Source organism: Ascidiella aspersa, chromosome 3 (genome assembly GCF_963924565.1).
Source record: "Ascidiella aspersa chromosome 3, kaAscAspe10.2, whole genome shotgun sequence".
Lineage (NCBI taxonomy): Eukaryota > Metazoa > Chordata > Ascidiacea > Phlebobranchia > Ascidiidae > Ascidiella > Ascidiella aspersa.
In genome coordinates, this window is record NC_139449.1 from 4,350,089 (window position 1) to 4,370,198 (window position 20,110).

Sequence of the window (20,110 nt, forward strand, 5' to 3'; positions counted from 1 at the left end):
AAAACCACCGACTTCAAAACCTATAATAATAAGAAATAGGTCACCAAAGCTGTAAAACTAACACTATGTGTTTTGCCGCGAAAAAAAGGGATTGAGAAACACTGCTCGACAACGCCTTCAGATCATGGCGGCTATAAACTATCACAGAGATACCTTGGGTACTAGTAATGAGAGTTCACGCTTTTCTCACCTAGTTTGAGCAGCAGGTGAGCTTGCTTAACCGCTTCGTCGAGCTCAATGTCCTTGTGGAACTCGAACGTTTCTTCCACTATCGATTGAACTTGGCAGCGGAACAGAGAATGGTGGCGACAGAATAACTAAACAAAACAGATATAGTTTAAAGTATAATAGCTGGAGGTTGTAATTAGACGTAGTACGAATATCAAAGCCCATAAAGAAGTAGGAAACATTTTGTAAACGTTTCTAATAAATCTTAATGTAATGACTGGAGGTTGTAGTTGGATGTAGAATAAATATCAAAGCCCATAAAGAAGTAGGAAACATTTTGAAAACGTTTCTAATAAATCTTAATATAATGACTGGAGGTTGTAATTAGACGTAGTACGAGTATCCGATAAAGAATGACGACATTACTATGCTCGAACATTCAAAAAATGGATAAAATAGAATAAATATATTTTTAAAATACATACTTTTCGGTTGATTAAACATTGCATAAAGCGATTAGAAAATTTGATTTTGACCAAAATTTCGAAGAGAAAAACTAAAAAAACGAAACAAGGGGTCAGCATTAATTAAATTGTTTATTTGATTTATATAACTAGCTTTTACGAAATGTATTCAATTATTAAAGCACCTTTAAGTTAGGTCAAGTTATTCGCCTAAATGACTGAAGTCAAGTTAAGTCATTTGAAAACACTCTGTGAACATTTCAATTGTAATTTAGACATTATAGCTTAATCCAACTTTTACCAATGTTACCAGAAATTTCGCGCTGTGTGCATACATAAGCATTGTGTTGCTTTTTACATTTATAATTCAAATTTAAGAAACAATGACGGTTTGGAAGTACACCCATACTCGCGAACAACAGTTAGGATGCCTGGCATTGAGGAATTGCTCATATAACCCAAAAGTTTCTCTTATACCCGAACAGAGCACACCTTCCTCTCAGATTGGGGACTTACCCGTATAGAGCACATGTTCCTCTCTTGCTCGAGCCGCATCTTTCTGTTCTTTTCCTCTTGCTCTTCTTGTTCCATCATCAGCTTGATGTGCTTCGGAAGATTCTCCGTCCGAGTAAAGACTGGAAGAAAAAAGGGAAAAATAACATCACGAAACCGCTTACAAGGTCGTATTATGCGAGGATTAAGTTTTCAAGGTCAAATAATGTCAGTGGTAATATTTCAAGGTTATATAAATTCAGTGTTTAGTTTTTAAGGTCCTATCATGCCAGAGTTAAGTTTTCAAGGTCATATTATTTCAGGATTGACTTATCAAGGTCACATTATGTCGGGGTTAACTTTTCAAGGTTATATAATGTCAGTGGTGGGTTTTCAAGGTCTTACAAATTCAGTTTTAAGTTTTTAAGGTCCTATCATGCCAGAGTTAGGATTAACTTATCATCAAGGTCGTATTAGGCCATGATGTAGAGTTTTCAAGGTCATATTATTTCAGGGTTAAGCTTTCGAGGTCATGTAATGTCAGTGGCAAGTTTTTAAGGTCATTCGTTAAAAAAATTGAAAAACCCTGTGCCTCGGGGGGTTGCATACGTCAGATTTAAGATTTTATTAGGCCTACATTTAGATTTCAATGCAACAGTACAGTTAGTAGAGGAGCAAGTTTCCAGGTCGCCTTACGCCTAAGTTCAGCGTTTAAGGTCGAAAATTGATATTTTTTGTCAAATTCCGTTTAACGTTACGGTAAACTTGTCTTCAAATGTGCGTGAACTTGGCAAAGTTAGACAAGTTAACATACCAGCGTTGTCCAGTGGATCTATCTTTCTGTACATGAGCATGTAAGCGTTGGTGGAACTAAAAATAAACAGATAAATAATTATTAGATAAACTGAACGTACGAACTCTTTCGTAACAATCTTCGACGCACAAGCATAGCTTTGTACATATATTCCTGGTCGCGTTTTCCAACTGGCGTGGGTTCAAATCTCGCACAAGAAACTCTTTTTTATAGAAGCATATCGTAATTGCATTTTTCAATTTATATTAATTTGTCTAATGTTTATGATAATCAGCTTTAGCTATCGTCACAAAAAGAAAAACATTTCACAAAAAATGGTCAATTAAAAGCAGTCGGTCGTATTGTCCTAGGCTCGTAGGTTCAAATCTCGCACAAGCAAGGATATTAACAAAAAGCGTGCCGCATTATACGTTAATATAGGAGATAGCACGGTATAACCGACTGTTTTGTCGAAATTTTACAACAAAAATATTATATATCGTTTTCATAAAAACAATTTCTAAATTTTGTAATACGTCTACTCGTGTAGGCATCATGCAAAGTTAATACGCAGAAAAAGGGTTGTATAATAGTTAAAGTAGTTAAATAAACTGAATGCAATTTGAACTATAAACTGTGCGATAAATTAAAATTATTTTCGTGTACGGCGTATAAAAATTCGGCATAGATAACGGGTATTGCTTGTCAAAATCTTAATACAAAAATACGTTATCGGTATCGGTCGAATTCTAGTCACTATTTACAAATGTTAAATCGTTTGTATTCAATTTAAACCTATATAAGTCGCAAGTACCTTGAAAAGGACGAATAATATGAAGATGAACTTGGGTATGGGGAGCCGCCAAAGGTTTTCTCAATTTCAGAATGCGTCACCGGAGAAACAATCTAACGCAGAAATGAATTGTGGTTAGAACTAACAGTGCGATACATCAAAATACACCTGCTACAACGATATTAAGTAATGATTCTTGAAAAATACCCCTAACATTTTGGGGGGGTTCGCGTGGACCAGGTCCGGCAAGGAATTTGTAGAAATAACATCATAAAACAAGTAGACTGCTTAAGAAACCTGCTGTGCACAGAATAAATAATTGTCGGAAGAACCCTCTTTATAATTGCAATAAACAGTACGTGGAATACTGTTCGTTATTTTAAAAATGGGTAAAGGTAAGTGTTGTACGATTAAGACCAAAGCGCCCAAAGGACATAAAACACATGATGCCTTTACATTGTATTTATTCTTACGATAGTTGGTGTTACTACCTTGTCGCGGTAGAAACTTGTCTTGTAAGTTATTTGTAAGTATATGGAAATCACTGAGTTGCCGTAACATCATGTTTTAGATGTATTTACTATGCAAGTTGAGATATAAACGTAATTAGGTAACTTATTGCGCTGTTAAAAAAATTCTGCACACTGCTAAAGACTTTAGCATGAGATCTGCTTTTCAAATAAAAATTGGGTTAGCAATATCGCCATTGAACTGACGTTTAAATACTGTGTATTGTGTATATCACCTGGTCATTGAAGCTGTACCATCTTCCGTTTTCAAACGACTTAATGTAGGCGTAGTAATGGCCACCAGCGGCGCTACCGGAGTGCACCATTATTGAGAAGAGCTCGTAAACGAAAGGACCGTCCTAAGGTGGGAATATTAACTTGTTAATTTGTGTAGTAGGTTTAAGTTTATGGCCAAGGTCGTCTACACTCTACAGGTATATGGAAGCACGAACATGTGAACAATACACATATATAAACGAAAAAAATGTGTGTACAGACTGTACACGGTACGAATTTTAAAAATGTTGCTATTATCAAACGATGGAAAACTCCAATCAATCGTTATGAGCTCCTTGAGATTGGACACAGGAACCAGCGCAAAAAGTTGAAAGAATTTGATTTCACGGCCTCGTTGCGAACTCTTTGGAAATAAGGATGTTTCAATAAGGCCATGATAAGGAAATTTAAGAGGATAAATATAGTAGTTTTTCACTGGCTGTGGCATATTTGTTCGATGTTTACCTGGACGATTTTTAGGTATTAAACTAAACACAAACCTTTAAAAAACAGGTTTTAAAAAATATGTAAAAATGTGGTAGTAGTAGTAACTCGGTCAAATTATCGGATATATAAAAAAATGTTTTTAATGACTACCATAAAGCAAAAACAAGGTTAAAACTTCGTAAAAAATGTAAAAAAAAAGAATTTGGATTACAGATACGTGCAAAAAGTACCGACATTATACTCATAAAAACGCAAAAATCTCTGGCAGCAAAACCTTTAAGTTTACTATAAATTACAGAAAAAAATATTAAACTTAATTTAACTCGTATTTTGAAACGAATTATGTGAATTAATAGGTTTAGGTACATTACCGCGAAGGTTTAAACATAATTTACCTTAAAACGATTTCTTCACGATTTTCATGGACAATTGAGAGTCAGGAAGTATTAGACAAAATTTGGCTGCGACACATATTTATTACATATGACATAATTTAAAAAGTATTAAAAAAAACCTAAAGAGCTAACCGCTTAAAAGAGATGAAAAAGTTAAAAAAATTCCCTCCAATCTTTACAAGGTAATAAAAAGTTTAATTAATAACAAACACACAAAAAAGCAAATTTTAAAACTTCGTAGCAATAGAAAAATAATAATGCCTACGAAAAACATGTGACCATACAATCCAAGGCAGAAAACTTCCCTAAAAAAAGTGAAAACTTGTGTTAAATTTTGCCAGCCCTGTCGACATAAGCACAAATATTTGTAGGTTATTGAAACTTCACTAAAAAAATAAAAAAAACACAAGAGCGTTTTCCAAAGCTCTAACCAACCTTCATAAACTCCTGGATCTGTTCGTCGTCGTTCACCCACCAGGTGGCGCTGCTACGGTGTTTGCGGCGCGTCGTGGTCGCCATGGCAACGGAGGAAGACGAAGATGACTCGATGTCGATTCCCTCATCCACGCTACTTGCTTCTTCCTCACTGCTAGCCCTCTGGTCGCCATGGTTACCGTCGGAGGTTGCTCCTCCTGGAAGAATTTCCAACAAGAATAACTTTTAATACAAAAAATTTCGGATAAAAAAATTTCTTGCAAGAAGAATTTCTAACAAGAATTTCCAACAAGAATAGTTTTTATAACGAACAATTTTTAATAAGAAAAATTTGTTGCAAGAATTTCTTACAAGAAGAATTTCTAACAAGAAGAATTTCTAACAAGAAGAATTTCTAACAAGAAGAATTTACAACAAAGAATAATTTTAGCAAGAATAATTTTTATAAAAAATAATTATTAACACAAGAATTTTTGGCAAGAAAAATGTCTAACAAGAATCATTTCTAACAAGAAGAATTTCTAACAAGAAAAAATTCTAACAAGAAGAATTTTAACAAGAATTTCTAACAAAAGCAATTTCTAAAAAAAATAATTTTTAGCAAGAATAATTTTTATAAAAAATAATTTTCAACACAAAATTTCTGGCAAGAAAAATTTCTAACAAGAAGAGTTTCTAACAAAAAGAATTTCCAACAAAATTAATTTTCAGCACGAATAATGCTAAGTAAAAATAAACCAGAATTTCTAACAAGTTACCGTCGGAGGTTGCCCCTCCTGCTCCTGATGCTGTTCTTCCTCCTCCTCTTTGGGAAGAGTGGGCGTCAAGGTCGTGGCCGCTGTCGTGGCTGCTAGAGTCCTCGTCTGGAGGAACTGTTAAAGGAAGAAGAATGGGATTTTTAGACTCTTTCATTATTTATGTTTTGAAATCAGAGTTTGAGGATTTTTAAACATAATAAATTGCGAATTTCTAACAAGAATAATTTCTAACCCGAAGAATTTTTAGCAAGAAGAATTTCCAACAAGAAAAATTTCTAACCAAAAAAATGTTAAGAAAAACTTTAAAAATGACTTGGGAAGTTACACAAATAGAATACTTATCTCGTGCTACCTATTGTACCTTTCTAACAAATACGCGGCTTATGTTTTAGAAGATAAATCGCTTATTTGTATAAAAACAGTATATATATTTATTGTGCTACTTTGTTTGTATTGCTCTAACAAACACAGTATATGTGTTATTTAAGAAATCTAAAATGTTTGTCATAAAAATAAATGCCAAATTTATTCTGCTATAGAAAAAACGATGACAATAGTGATGTAAAAACTTTTTTCAGAACAAGTTTTACAACCATACATGTGGGTACCGTTGTATGCTTTTTATTTTTTTAAGGTGTTTTTATAAGCTAGAAAATACTGCTTTATATAGTTGAGCGTTGCAAATGACTGAAACTTACATAAATTTATTTTCCTACCAATACCCAAGACGTGATTACTAAAGTCTAAAAAGCTAAGTTAATTAAGTAAAATCGTGCAAAGGTAATGTCACCCAAATTTACTTTACAAAGTTGTGTTAGCTTTTATTATTTTTTCACAGAGAAGTTTACTAATAAAGGAAAAAATTACTATTAATTTGGATTTACTTAATGATAAACATTTGTAACATAACCTACATGTTTAACGTCGTTATTAATAATAATAAAAAACAATTAAACATAGATTTGGTTTAGAAAAAAAAACAAAGCAATTTTAATTTTTTCTACTACAGATTTTCATGTGCCAATGTATTGATTTTTACGTAAAGGTCGTTACAAGGGTTACACTGCTAGTTGAAATTGTCAAACAGCTGGTTAAATTGGCTCATTAAATTACCAAACCATGCTGGATTTTTCTAGAATTGCTCAAGAAAAACATGAATAACTTACCAGTTTGCGCGGCTGTGTCGATTTCATCTGAACCATCAAGTGGATCTTCTACACTCCCTTCATCAGAACCCTTAAAAAACATCAACAAAAGTTTGCATTTAATTATTAAAGCAAGAAAGGGTGTAGGAATCTACAGTAAGATAACAGCCAAATAAAGTGTTGCAATAACTTCAGTCAAGTGACTTGAATTAAGTGCACTTAAGTCACTGTTTTCAAATGACTTGACTTAACTTAAATCTTTTAAATAAATGACTTGGCTTGACATGACTTTAAGTCTCTTAGACAAATAAGGGGTTAGAATTAAGTGTTCAATAATTTTTTTTTTAATTATTTTTTTTATCTTAATATTGTTTTACATTACAAACACTCATTTTAGGTATTGCGTCCAAAAAATCAGTCAAAATATTTTTTAAATAGCTGAAATTAAAAATAGGAAGCTTGAGAATGTTTAAAAAAATATCCCTCAATTGGTAAACCCAAATCAAACTCAAACTACCACTCCATGTTAAAATGTTGAAATTGGTTAACTTGTTCATTGTTAAGCAATATATCAAAAAAAAAATAACAAAAATATAACAAGAATATTGTTTCACATGTAAAAACTGACATAAGTAACCATATTTTCCATGAAAACAATTTGAAAACACTTAATTTCAACCTAAGTTATTTAACACAATGACAAAAATCTAAAAGATTTAAGTTAAGTCAATTAAAAAAAAGTTACTTAAGTACACTTAGGCAATTCATTGACTTTAGTCATTCAAACCCTGGAACCTACTACATCTAGATTGATCCTAATTTTGCTTTTTTCAAAAAGTGTGTTATATTCTTTAACTAGTGAATTCCATTGAAACTGAACGTACCATTCCATCGTCAATGAAGCTGTTGAGATTGAGTATCTGCGGAAACCACATTCGGTCGTTGAGTTTGATGCGATGCATTGTCGAATAATCAAAGTCGAATCTCTTCAACTGTAAAGTTAGAAGATACGGGAACCTGTAGACGCAACAGATATGCGAATTGTGAGGGTCTGAAAATGCATTTTTTGGCACACTCTGCTGTTCATTATGTATATATTGAGTGATAAAATCGAGAACAACTGATGTACGAAAATTCGTAAAACCAATATAGTATGACCATTTACTAAAAAAAACATTCAAAAGTTTTTGCATGAGAATATGTTGATCTGACATGTAAGAAATAAATAGCTTAAAAATTTTATTATATACTATTATACATATTCTTTTACATCGCCTATTCTATACACTTAAGTATATACATCTACTAAAAAACAAATTTAACATTTGGATAAAAATAAGAAAAAGTTTTCTGTATGATTACTTGGTCTTATAACATAAATAGTCCATAAAATAGTCATTTTATTAATTATGTGCATGCAATTTTTTTTGTGCAATTTACTTGGTAAACTTGAGTCCTTTCTTTGCATCACACTTCTTTTCGCATTTCTCGCAGTAATACTGGTTTGTCTCGTCCAATGTCTCCGGTTCCACGAATGCGTTTAAACCTTCCATCTGTTGCGATAAATTTTACTTAAAAGTTGATCCATTAAATGGTGGACACCAGCTTGGCAATGTGGGTCAGAACGTCAGATATATTAAAAAATTAATAATTTGAAAAATATAAATTCAATAAATTAAATATTGCTAATTGAAAAACACAAAGGAATTCATTTAATGAAAACTATGGTGACCTTTATGAAATAGTTGGCCAGCTTTAAATATAATAAAAATTTTATAAAAAAAATAAAATAAAAAATTGGTATAAAAAACAAAAATTCCATCAAATTTTTTTTAATTTTTGGACTGTGGTTAATTTGTTAACAAATACCCACCACTGATTTGTAGCTTTTAGTTGATCCAAACGGCTTAATTGTGATCGGAACATCGAGAAAAGTGTCGTCTCTTGCACTTTCGTGGCTGCATTCGCAACACTGGACATAGTCTTTCATCTTTCCTGAAAAAAACAAATAAAAACATGTAAAAACATATTTGCTATAGGTCAACTTGCATAACAGGGTTAATAATAAATTAAAATTTACACTCACCAGTAGGGCGAGTTATTAACACAAATAATACTTGCCCAAAATTTATACACATCCTACAAAATTTTTATCGAACCTCACTGTTTTTAAAAAATGATTAAACCTTTATTTGTATTTTAGTGTGTTTACATAGTTCTTGTATGACCAGTCGGACTATTGAATGCGTAGGACTTTTACCTTGTGCAATACGTTTGTTTAGTTATGTAACAAATAAAACATGTAAGTTTATTCATTAAAATATATATGTGGTTTGCAAAGATGTTTTACACATTCACATGCTACAAGATTTTTGCCAACTAAATATGCTAGACACAAAAATACAAATCCGCTTTGGGTCAAATGAAAAGTACTGCAGTTATTATAGGTTAAAATTACCAAAAATGGTTGAGTTATAGCACAGGGGTGGGCGACATATGGCCCGCAAACGCAAACCATGTGGCCTGCGACCTTATTTTACAAACTGGGCACAACAAGGGCTATTTTAACTAAGTAAAAGCATCATTTTTGTTCCTTTAACGATGGTAACATGTAGTTAGACCCGTTTTAAATTGCAAAATACCCTAGTTTTATTCCTGAATAACAGTCATTGCTGTTGTTGTTTTAAAAAAATGCGTATAAAGTCTACACAGTTAAAATTTTACGGCTTGCACAGACCTTTCTTTATTTGATTGTGGCCTGTGACTAGAAAAATGTTACCCACCCCTGTTATAGCAGCACTGATATCCAGATGAAATAATAAAGTTGGTTGTCATAACAAAAAAAGTAATTGATGAATATCAACTTAGTCACAAACCTTCATAAAGAACCTTTATAAGTTCAGCCTGCTCCGTTCCTTCAAACTTTTTCTCCAGCGCATCAAACATTACTCTGCATAGCTCCTGTATATCGTGCTGTTGCCAGGCTACAATGAAAAACTTAAGTTATCTATGTTCTAGAAAATAATAGACATTAGATTGAATTTGGAATGGGATTGGAAGCTATATCACCTCGTTATGAATATTGCCACTTGGTACTATTTACTACCTGGCTATACCTGGAAATGATAAATGGCTTAACATTAAGTTTTTAGGATATTACAAGTTATTAAGAGATGAGGAAGGATTTTTTTTAAACTTTTAGGCAAGTCCATTTCATCTTGGCAGAAATGACAAAATTGTTTTGCTGTTCAATCAGGAAAGGAGCGTAAATCAGTGTTGTAACAAGTCATTTTGAAATAACTAAGTCCCAGTCAAGCCATTCGTAAATAAACTTAAGTCCAAGTCAAGTCTTTTGTAAAAAAAAAAAAAAAAACAGGTCTAAATAACCCTGTGTTTTTTTTAAATCTTTGAATTTTTTTGAATTTATCTACATTTGAAGTCTCTAGATAACCCTATGGTGAAACCTGAAAAACCCGAAAAGACATAGATTCATCGAATTTATGGCAATACTGTATTTCCTGTTTTACCTTCACTGCTATCCCAACCAAAACTTCCAGTCAACCCAGTTGTCTCCACAGACTGCTTTGGTGTAGTTTGTAAGAGAAGAAACAACTTTTGTAGTTGGTATGGTATGTTGGTGGATAACTTGTCACTGCAATTGTATTCCCATCTGAAGCAGGAAATAAACACAAATTTAAGCACATTTTGAAATGTTAATTACAAACACAGATAATAATGTTTTATCCACCGAAAATATTTAGTTAGGGCAGCGTTTTTCCACCTTTTTTTACAGCGACCTGAGCACAAAGCATAAATTTAACAGTGACATTTTGGCAACCGAATTTGTTGAACTTTTTAAGTGAGCAAAACAAAAGACAAATAGCATAAATTCAAAATTAATATTATAAGCCATGGCATTGTATTTCTCAGTTTTCTCAGGTTTTAAAGACATCTTGCTTTGAACCGACCTCAATAAATATAACCATGTGAACTACAACAGCCGGTGATCCAACCAAATTAAATGACGACATTAGTGCCTTTGATATTTATTTAAAATTAAACTTAAACTACTATAGTTTTGCCCATAAATATGTTCACAGTCACAACAATAGTGTAAAGATTGCCTTCTATTAACACATAATGATAAACAACTATATAATTGTTGTATTGGGCTTTTGTACTGATTGTCAAATTTTAATTTAGTTATTAAAAAAATAGAATGTAATTAGAAGAGTTAAACTACTTTTTAGACACCAATGCTTCAATGATTGAAACTACTAAGTTATTTTGTGTGTAAACATATAACAAAACTAAAGAGCCAATTATGTTAATAACATTAGACTTTGTAAGTTTTGACATATTTCCCAGTTTGTATGTGTTGGGAAGAAGAAAAAAATTGGCATTAGTCTGCATTGTTAATTATTAACAAAATACATGGACTTTCCTGTGTTTACCAAATCTATGCATACAGTTTTCACTTAATGTTACAATTAGTTCCGCTCATAAATTGGCACAAGATATGCAAAAAACAGTTAGTCAGCAGCTTGTAAATAATTAAAAAGTTGGCACGCGATTTGCATCAGTGTATCAAAACATGCATACATAATTGTATATTTATTGATTTTAACATAGCGTGTCACTAAGACTCATGTCTGACTGAACTGCTGTCTGGGAATTCTTTTGGGATTAAAAAGATAAGACAGGCAATTGTGTAAGTATAAAAACAAATGCTGCAGCTTAGAACAAAGAGAAATAAATCTACACACATCTGAGGAAATCACACAAATAACAAATATTTCAAAATCATAAAATAATGAATTACATTGAACCAAATACTTAATTTTTTTTAACAATTTAGCAATACTAAAAAATACATAAAACCCTACCATTAGCTGTCCATAGTTAAATAAGATGTCAAGTAAATATTTAATTTTGCATTTGCATTTATATTGTTGGTAAAACTTGTTGTTAAACGAATAATTGACTATAAACATCATCTAAAACAAACTGCATATATATATATATACATTAACACTTGCATTTTAACAAGAAATTCCACTAAACAACACTATTTCTTTAAATACATACACATAAAATGGACATTAGCAGAAGAATAATAAAATGGACATTAGCTCTACACTATCTAATCAACTCTCTTGTAATTATGGAAAATAAATTCTGTAACAAGCATTTGATTTATCAACAAATCCTCTTAATCCTTTCCACAGGTTTCAATTATAAGTAAATGCTGGCGACTTGGCGACCATGTCGGCCGAAAAATTAGCCATGAAACCGAAGAAATTAGTGCACAAAAAATTTCAGTAAAAAAAACAATTACAAATTTTTTTTTTTTTTAGAAATTTTTTTTTTAAAGATCCATTTTACAAAATACCTTGTGGTTGTTTTCACATATTTATTCACATCCCATTTTTGAAATACAGAATATGTAATACCATTACACACTACAATTGGCAGAAATTAATTTTGTTGTGCCATTTTGAAAATAGTAAGTGTGAAGCCTGTTGTTTAGTGAGAAAAAGCCAGTGCTAGGCATATAGATTGTTTATTATTTTAAAAAGTACTCAATTTAGATCATAGAGTTGCTATGTGTTTGAAGTTTTACGTATTCCTATATTGAGTTGAATTCTTGTATATTGAGTTGAATTCCCCATACCTGACAAATGTACAGGTATAAAATTCACATTGGCATATTGAAGATGTACCAGTCTATGCTCTCCGCGCCTAAGGCCTAAACTATATTTTTGGTTGTTTTAATTACGCAAGCGCAAAAATATTTGTGCTTCGCTCAAACTTTCACATGGTTTTCCTAGGTTTAAGAAGCGTCTTCGTTTTAAACAAATCCATCTATAATGCATACTATGTGGCATAGTTGCACTGTGACTGTGACAATTTATATTAATTTGTATTAAAAAAAATCATTATTTATAGCAAAATAAATTGAAAATTTATCCAAAGATAATTTTTTCGTGCTGTCAATCTTTGAGCTGCATGTTTGCACACACGTTCGCACAAAAATGGCTTATCTAAGTAACAGTTTTGGAGTAAGAAAAGCAGACATGTACAACCCAAGACCCCAGGTTGTACTTTCGCATGTCCCTTATGTATTTGTTAATGACTTAATGTCACATAAAATTTTGCACCTTCGGCGCAACATTGTGTTATCTTATTTAAGTATTAATAGCCTTGTTTATCGCCAAAACATGGCAAGGTTGATACATTCCTTTTAGGCGAACACATAATTTAAGTTTAGAGCCGCGACCACAAACCAAAAAATTTAGGCCAAAAATGAATTCTGCCAGCCTGAGTAACTGGATACTTAGTTACCTCCATTGTTACCACGCAACACTAGCACTGGGTATCGACTGCATTACAATATTTTTGGAAATCCCTAATGGAAACTCTCGAGCTTGTTACAGATAAATTGAAAAAAAAAGCTACTGACATCTGTATCAAGTGTTTCATCAAAAATAAATAATCTAATTTAGATTATTTAAAAGCTTAAACTGCTTTAAGACAGGCCTGTAAGACAGGATAATAAAACTGGAAAATATGACAAATTTAACTTTAGTCCAACCATTATCCTAATGAAAGCTTGCCACAAATTCAGCAAAAAATATCACCGAACATTCTAAATGGCAACTCCGAGCTTAACTATAAAGAAACGTACTTGTAGAGTGCATTTCTAAACTCCGGCGTCATGTAGAGGGTTTGTATCAAGCTGTTGAGGTAACATGTCATTGCTTGATTGACGAGGCCGACGTAACGGAGATTGCTAGTAGGAATCACGTCGTCAGCGGCAACCGGGCTGTTGAAACGGTTCAGGATTTCATCGCTCTTTTTCTTGATAAATTCCTGCTGGAAGAGGTGAGACAAAATGTGAGAATCGCAAGTGGTTACTAACAATAGACAAAATAGACTAACCAATGAGAATTAGTCTCTAAGTTTTTAACTCGGCTTTGGCGATTGTTTTTTAACATTTAGACCACGTTTTAAATGTATCTGTCATTATTATTAGTCTGTAGTTATGGTGTGTTCTATGATGTCTCTTCCGGCACCTATTATGCTGTAGGTCTACTACCTGCTATTAGCGAATCATTCACATTAGTTAGAAAGAATCAGGAATGCATTAGTGTACTACAAGAAACATGGGTCAACTACTCAACTGACCCTTGAATTTTTACAGGGCTGCGAATTATCCAAATAATAAAAGGGTCCACCAGGCAAAATGTTTGGAAAAGTTTGAGAACCGCTGCTATAGAGCATTATAAACATCTAGTATATTATTTTATTATCTGGGAACTTTCGCTGGAGGAGCGAATCGCAAGTGGTGACTAACTACGAATAAAGAAAATTAACCAGTGTTTGTTTGGAAGAAGGTTTCCAGAGTATTTTTAAAGGAGTATAGAGTATTTTTGTAATTCTAGAATACAAAGTATTAAAAAATGATTAAATCATACATATTAAGTTTGCAACAGAATTTGACAATTAGAAGTTGTGACTACAATGGACAAAGACGATCAACCAGGGCTGGTTTACATTATGTTTTGAATCTAGAAAAAAGGTAGATTTTTGGAAATCTAGAATCCAGAATATTAGAAAAAATGAATATTTTCTTCTTAGTGAATTCCTGCTAGAGGAGTTTGTGACAAATTTAAGGATGAAAGGTAATGACTAACAATGGAAAACATGATTAAGCGTGACTGGCTTATAGTAAGTTATGAATCTAGAAAAAGGGGTATAGAATATTTTTTAACTCTAGAATCCAGAGTTTAAAAAAATCAAGTATATTTTCTTATTTTGATGAATTCCGGCTTGCTAAAGTTTGAGACAAATGCACAAATGATCACTAATGATAGACAAGAGGATTAACCATGGCTGGTTTACAGTAGATAAAAGCAAAGTGAAATTTGCAAATAGAAACATTCAAAACATTGGTGTTAAAAACATTTTAAATAGCTACATTGTAGAAGAATGTATTAATTTTAGTAGCTTGTTATACATTATATGTAACCTAACTACTGGCCTTAAAAAAGTCAGGAAATTAAAAAATCAGGTTTTATTGAACACAGAGTAATGTTAAAAAAGAAGGAGAACATTATAAAACCATAACAAGAAAATATGTTCTTGCCAGTAAAATTTCTAAAATGAATCCATGAAGTTACAAAATAACGCTTAAATTTATTTAGCCTCGGGCCAGACTTTGTTGACTCAATATGCCACTGCCAGATTTTGAAATACACAACTTGCCAAAATCTGTGCAGGAAGAAATATTTCAAAAACAACTGATCTTTTTTTCATTTTAAACCTATGACATAAAATATATACCTTTGTACAATATATACACAGAAATATCGTTGTACAATATATATATATATCAGAACATACACATTACAAAAAATGAATGTCTTAATGTACAGATTAAATGTTTATAAATATATATATATATATATTTAATTTCTAAAATGTTTTATTAAAAAAGTAACAAACTAAACAAACATTAAGACTTGCAGTGTCTACAGTGGAGACCGCCATTTTCCTCTGGTGACCCCTCTGGGATGGGGCTGTAAGGGGTTGGGCTGGGGGTGGGGGTGGTATCATCAGGTCAACGTCGTCAGACTGAAAAATAACAGGTATAAATATTACAGGTGAATTTGAAAAACAGGTTCATGTTAATTAAGGGCAACATTTTGTTAAATAGCATAACATATATCTGTGAGGTGCAATGATAGGGATAAACTGATTTAGACAAATAATGATTTTGATAAAATATAGCGAAACTTTGGCAAGTACTAATTCAGATCCGCTACGTTTAAAAGTATATTGCGCTTAAACCTAACTTTTATGTTAATAGATATTTATAGAGATTAAAAAGCACTTTTTGAAAAAATCACAAAAAAGAATTATTCGGCCCAGTGGAAGTTACCTTTGGAGCAAGGCTGTGATATTCTTACTAAGTTTAAGTCACCCCTAAAGTTAATGTTTTGGTTAGTAGCTAGATTTTATCTAGTTTATGGGCAATTTGTACAAGATTTTAGTTTGTTAAATAAAATATAAGGCAGCAAGATTAGGTAAATCAGTCTCTAAAATAACTAGAGAGTTTAATAAAGTTTAACAGAAAAGTTTTACAATAAAGTTCATTTTTAAAATGGATATATATATATATAAATCTATGAGTTGATTTTAGAGCATAATGGTTGGAGGTTGTAGTAAGACGTAATAAGAATATCAAAGCCCATACAGAAGTAGGTATCATTTTGAACATTTTGAATATACTTTATTCATTTTCAACATATGAGTTGATTGTTCTCAATTTTAACTTAGGATTGTTTAAGAGATATGATTAGGTAAAGAATAATTAGGGGCATAACAATAGGAAAGTTGGAAAATTTAAAGTTCACATAAATGTAAACATTGTTCAAATAGCAACCTATGAAGGGCAAGGTAAAGATATCAAACTGTTGAAGGTAAATATTGAATAGGTGTGATTAGGTAAATAAAGGCATTTCCAGGACATTCTCTAGGTATTTTTGGTTACTATCAATAGTTGGTTAGATTGAAGTAGTGTGTAATCACACTTTTAATTATTAAATGCTTGAAACAAATAATAATTTAAGCCAAACTACTTAAGATTTAGAATTTGTAAATGGAAACAAGGCTAAGTACAAAATTATGTGTTGCTATTTTCCAATACATGAAGATATGAAGTAAGTCTATAATCTTCTTAATACGGGGGATAAGCTTTTGACATTATGACAAACCAATTTAAGCAGACCAATGAGCTTAGATTGTCTGGTGGTTTATAATGAAATACATCGTTGTGCAAAACAGAGATTTAATACCTAATTAAAATGAACCTCAAATTACAAAAACAGATATCTATAGTTTGTTATTTGGCTTTAAACCTAAGCTAATGTAATTTGAAACTTGTTTCAATAAACATTGTCGATCCAAACACAGGGTAAAAAAATGAATTGTAAGAATTTAAACCAGTGGTTTTTAGCCTAACTAATATTGTTACATTTAGAAAGATTTTATAAGATTAAGTCATTGTTTTCAAACAACTTTACTTTACTTGAGTCTTTTGACTAAAAATACTTGAATTTTGGACAAATGACTTGACGTATAACTTTGTTTTAAGTCAAGTGTTTTTATTCAACATTTTTAAATAAAATCGAGTTATTTATCTCAATTTTCGCATGTAAAATAATTTCCCTACTGTATATTGCATTTCTGTTGTTTTAGTTGTATTATTGCCCATAATCGGACAACTACACCAATGTTAAGTTAAACTTTTAATATTTTATGTCAATGACCTGACTTGAAGAGAACTTGCTCTCATATAATGCCTTGCTGGGACTTAACTTAGACTGAGATATGGGACTGAAATTTGACTTATTATTTTTGCAAAACACTTTACGTTGGACTTATTTTCCCAATGACTTGACCAGGATGTAACTTGTTTTTTAAAATGACTTATTTACACCTCTGGAATCAGTCCAAAATTATAAGAGCGGTCGATGTTGGATAATTTTTATCGGTGTTTTTATTAATTTTATCAAAATCACCAGAATAAAATTGTTGAATACTCATCCGGGTGTAATTTACTACAAGATAAAAAACCACCAATTTCAACAAAAAAATGGTATACAAATAAAACTCGTAGATTAAAATTAAACACTCACGCTTCTAGCAGGTCGAACGATTTCAACTGCTTCACCATCTCGCTCTCGAACCTGGAGCATATTCTTCTGATTCGGCTTGAATCCGATAGAGAACAGGCTGGTTTCAGTGTTGGTTTCGTCCACACTGATATCTGACAGGTGCTTGTTGTCCTTGGTCAATTCACTTGGTGAAAAGACCAAGTCGAAGCTGCCCTTCACATAACCACATTTGGCGCACACATCCTAGAAATAAGAGAGAAATTATTCATTATAGCAGTGTTCTCCTTTTTCAATCTTTTGTGAGCCACGGCAATGTTTTATGCATTAAAATAATTTTGCAGGATATCTTTTTTAAGTAATATATAGTGCATGAAAAGATACAAAACAACAGCAATTTTATTCACTTTTTTGGTGTAGCAGCTCCATGCAATTTAAATCCTATTAAAAGCAAAGAGTCTTAACATTACATAACAAAAAGAAAAAATCACAAATAGAAATTCAAGATTTTAGTTATGGATAATTTATTTTCAGATAAAAACTACCTAAAACCATTGTGTTAAACAAGTGATTTTCGGCTCCTGGTGTTTTCTATGGAACATTTGTAAAATTAAAGAATTTCTTGTTAAACACCTTGGACGATCTTTCACAGAACACCGTTTGAAAATAACTGCATTGTAAAGATGGGCACACAGATAACAATTAACTTCTTTCTACTAGGGTGATTATTTTCTACCTAAAAAATGAGATATTTTGACCTAAAAATATATATTTTTCGACAAAACTTTGACTTATTAGAAATACATTGATTTAAATAACATATTGTTGTTTGAAATACTGCATAAGTGTCTTTGCGTTGTCAACCACATGTTTCTGATGTTTTGCTGACTAACGATCGAACACAAATCAGTTATTTTTTTGGGTTTATACAAAACTCATAAAAATGCTTAGTTGATATTTTTGTCCTTTGAAAACTGACTTTTGTTCGGTAAAAAATAAACCAGCCAAAGCTAACCTTCACAGAACAGTACTTTAAACAGACACCCAAATAAAAAAGTAATATACCCTCATAAGTAAAAGTGCAATGTGTTCCCAGTATGGCACAATGCTGGCGACTTGGCGACTATGTCGGCCGAAGGATGAGCCAAGAAATTGGTCCAAAAAAAATATTAAAAATAAAAAAACTGTTGTTTCTGCAAACATTTAGCCACATATATTTTAGAATATGCAGGAACATTAGGCACTACAATTGGCAGGAATTAATTTTGAGCCATTCTAAGTTATGGAAGTGCGAAGCACGGTGTTTAGTAAGAAAAACTTAGGCACATAGATTGTTTATTATTTTTTTAAAAATAATAGATTTCAATTATAGAATTGAGATGTGTTTGTATTTCTTACTCTACGTACGTGTTGTTTTCAACAAGGGTCAAAGTCTATCAAGACTTGTAAAATTTGTTTTATGGTTTAAGACCCTTTTACAGTGTCGTGTTTTGTTGTGCATTGCAAATAATAAAGAAATAAAATGAAGCATATCTACATCTCAGTGGATTCAGGAGAAAAATCACAAAAAGCAAAAAGGCAGAGTACAAAAAAACAAAACCACCATGAAAAAATACCAATATCTTTAATAAAGTGTAAATTAGACGAAGTCAGAAGTAGTACCTAAATAATCAGAATAAGATTTAAACAGCATTTGACCTAACTCCAAATTCAATCACCAACTTCATCACTAACTCAACTAATAACTTAAAGTTTCCCATCGCCCACCATTGCCCACCACTAATATTAAACAGTCAATAAACAGTTTGATGGCTTTATATGGTAATTAGGCTCTGAACGACTTATTCCAATGGGTTTGGGTCTCATTTCTTTGTTTGATGGTGCTGTTTGTCCTAATACTATGTATTATATATACATTTTAGTAAAACTTCAATTTAAAAAAAAAAAGTTGAAAAAGATTATAAAAATTCATGCAGAATTATTTGAAACACTAGAAATATACTACCTACTGATTTATTGGCTTCGATATTCATTTATCTAGCTACAACTATTAATCTTTAAAGTAAAAAAAATAGTTATCTTAAAACAGCAAAGCAAATCAAAAATACATGACTCTTAAGCATTTTTATGTGAATAGATTGTTACAAGGTCATAGATAATTTTTGGTTAAACTATAATTGCTTCAGAACTTACCGCATACAGCTGGGCTTGGGAAGTGGATACTGGTACTTTGAGGATAAATCTGCAATTTTCTGTGTTTATTGTGTCTTTAACAATACAGGTGCAGTGCTCAGTTGGATAAGACTCCTCCTGCAACAGAAAAAACAGCTTTTTGTATCAGGCAAATTTATCTTACCAGAAATCTTTCATACACAGAAGTTATACCTATACCTCAAACTTTGGTCCTTAGGGTTAAATGTTTTTCAGAAATATATCAGCAATGAGAAACGGATAGAGAAAAAATGGCAAAATGTTAAGGTAAACGACTGTGTACAATTACTGAAATTTGAAACAAGACATCCTGGGATCTGAGTGGAAAACGATTGCTTTTGCTTAAGATAATTTTTTGCCTTGATCAACCCAATTGAATCTTTGCAAATATATTATTTTTAACTTCTCAAATGTGTATTTTTTGACACGAGTATGACAAACTGTTCCAAAGTGTCACAAGACAAACAAGTTTGAGAATTACTGAATAAAGGAATAGCGACATCATTTAATAGAAGCACTTTTTAGTCTGTAGAATGCCAGAATTT

The 20,110-nt window shown here is 31.9% G+C and overlaps 1 protein-coding gene across 1 annotated transcript in view; it reads right to left on the reverse strand.

Moving 5' to 3' along the window:
- Nucleotides 1-20,110, reverse strand: part of LOC146158167 (ubiquitin carboxyl-terminal hydrolase 47-like) — a 41,734-nt gene that overhangs the window by 18,346 nt on the left and 3,278 nt on the right. The window contains exons 2-15 of the mRNA XM_083383982.1: nucleotides 13,364-13,548; nucleotides 10,203-10,345; nucleotides 9,552-9,659; nucleotides 8,549-8,670; nucleotides 8,116-8,228; nucleotides 7,560-7,692; nucleotides 6,697-6,766; nucleotides 5,531-5,644; nucleotides 4,773-4,969; nucleotides 3,456-3,578; nucleotides 2,732-2,823; nucleotides 1,939-1,994; nucleotides 1,149-1,267; nucleotides 191-317 (exon numbers count right to left, since the gene is read on the reverse strand). Of these exons, the coding sequence (XP_083240108.1) occupies nucleotides 191-317; nucleotides 1,149-1,267; nucleotides 1,939-1,994; nucleotides 2,732-2,823; nucleotides 3,456-3,578; nucleotides 4,773-4,969; nucleotides 5,531-5,644; nucleotides 6,697-6,766; nucleotides 7,560-7,692; nucleotides 8,116-8,228; nucleotides 8,549-8,670; nucleotides 9,552-9,659; nucleotides 10,203-10,345; nucleotides 13,364-13,548 (1,702 nt within the window). The remainder of the gene's footprint in view (nucleotides 1-190; nucleotides 318-1,148; nucleotides 1,268-1,938; nucleotides 1,995-2,731; nucleotides 2,824-3,455; nucleotides 3,579-4,772; nucleotides 4,970-5,530; nucleotides 5,645-6,696; nucleotides 6,767-7,559; nucleotides 7,693-8,115; nucleotides 8,229-8,548; nucleotides 8,671-9,551; nucleotides 9,660-10,202; nucleotides 10,346-13,363; nucleotides 13,549-20,110) is intronic.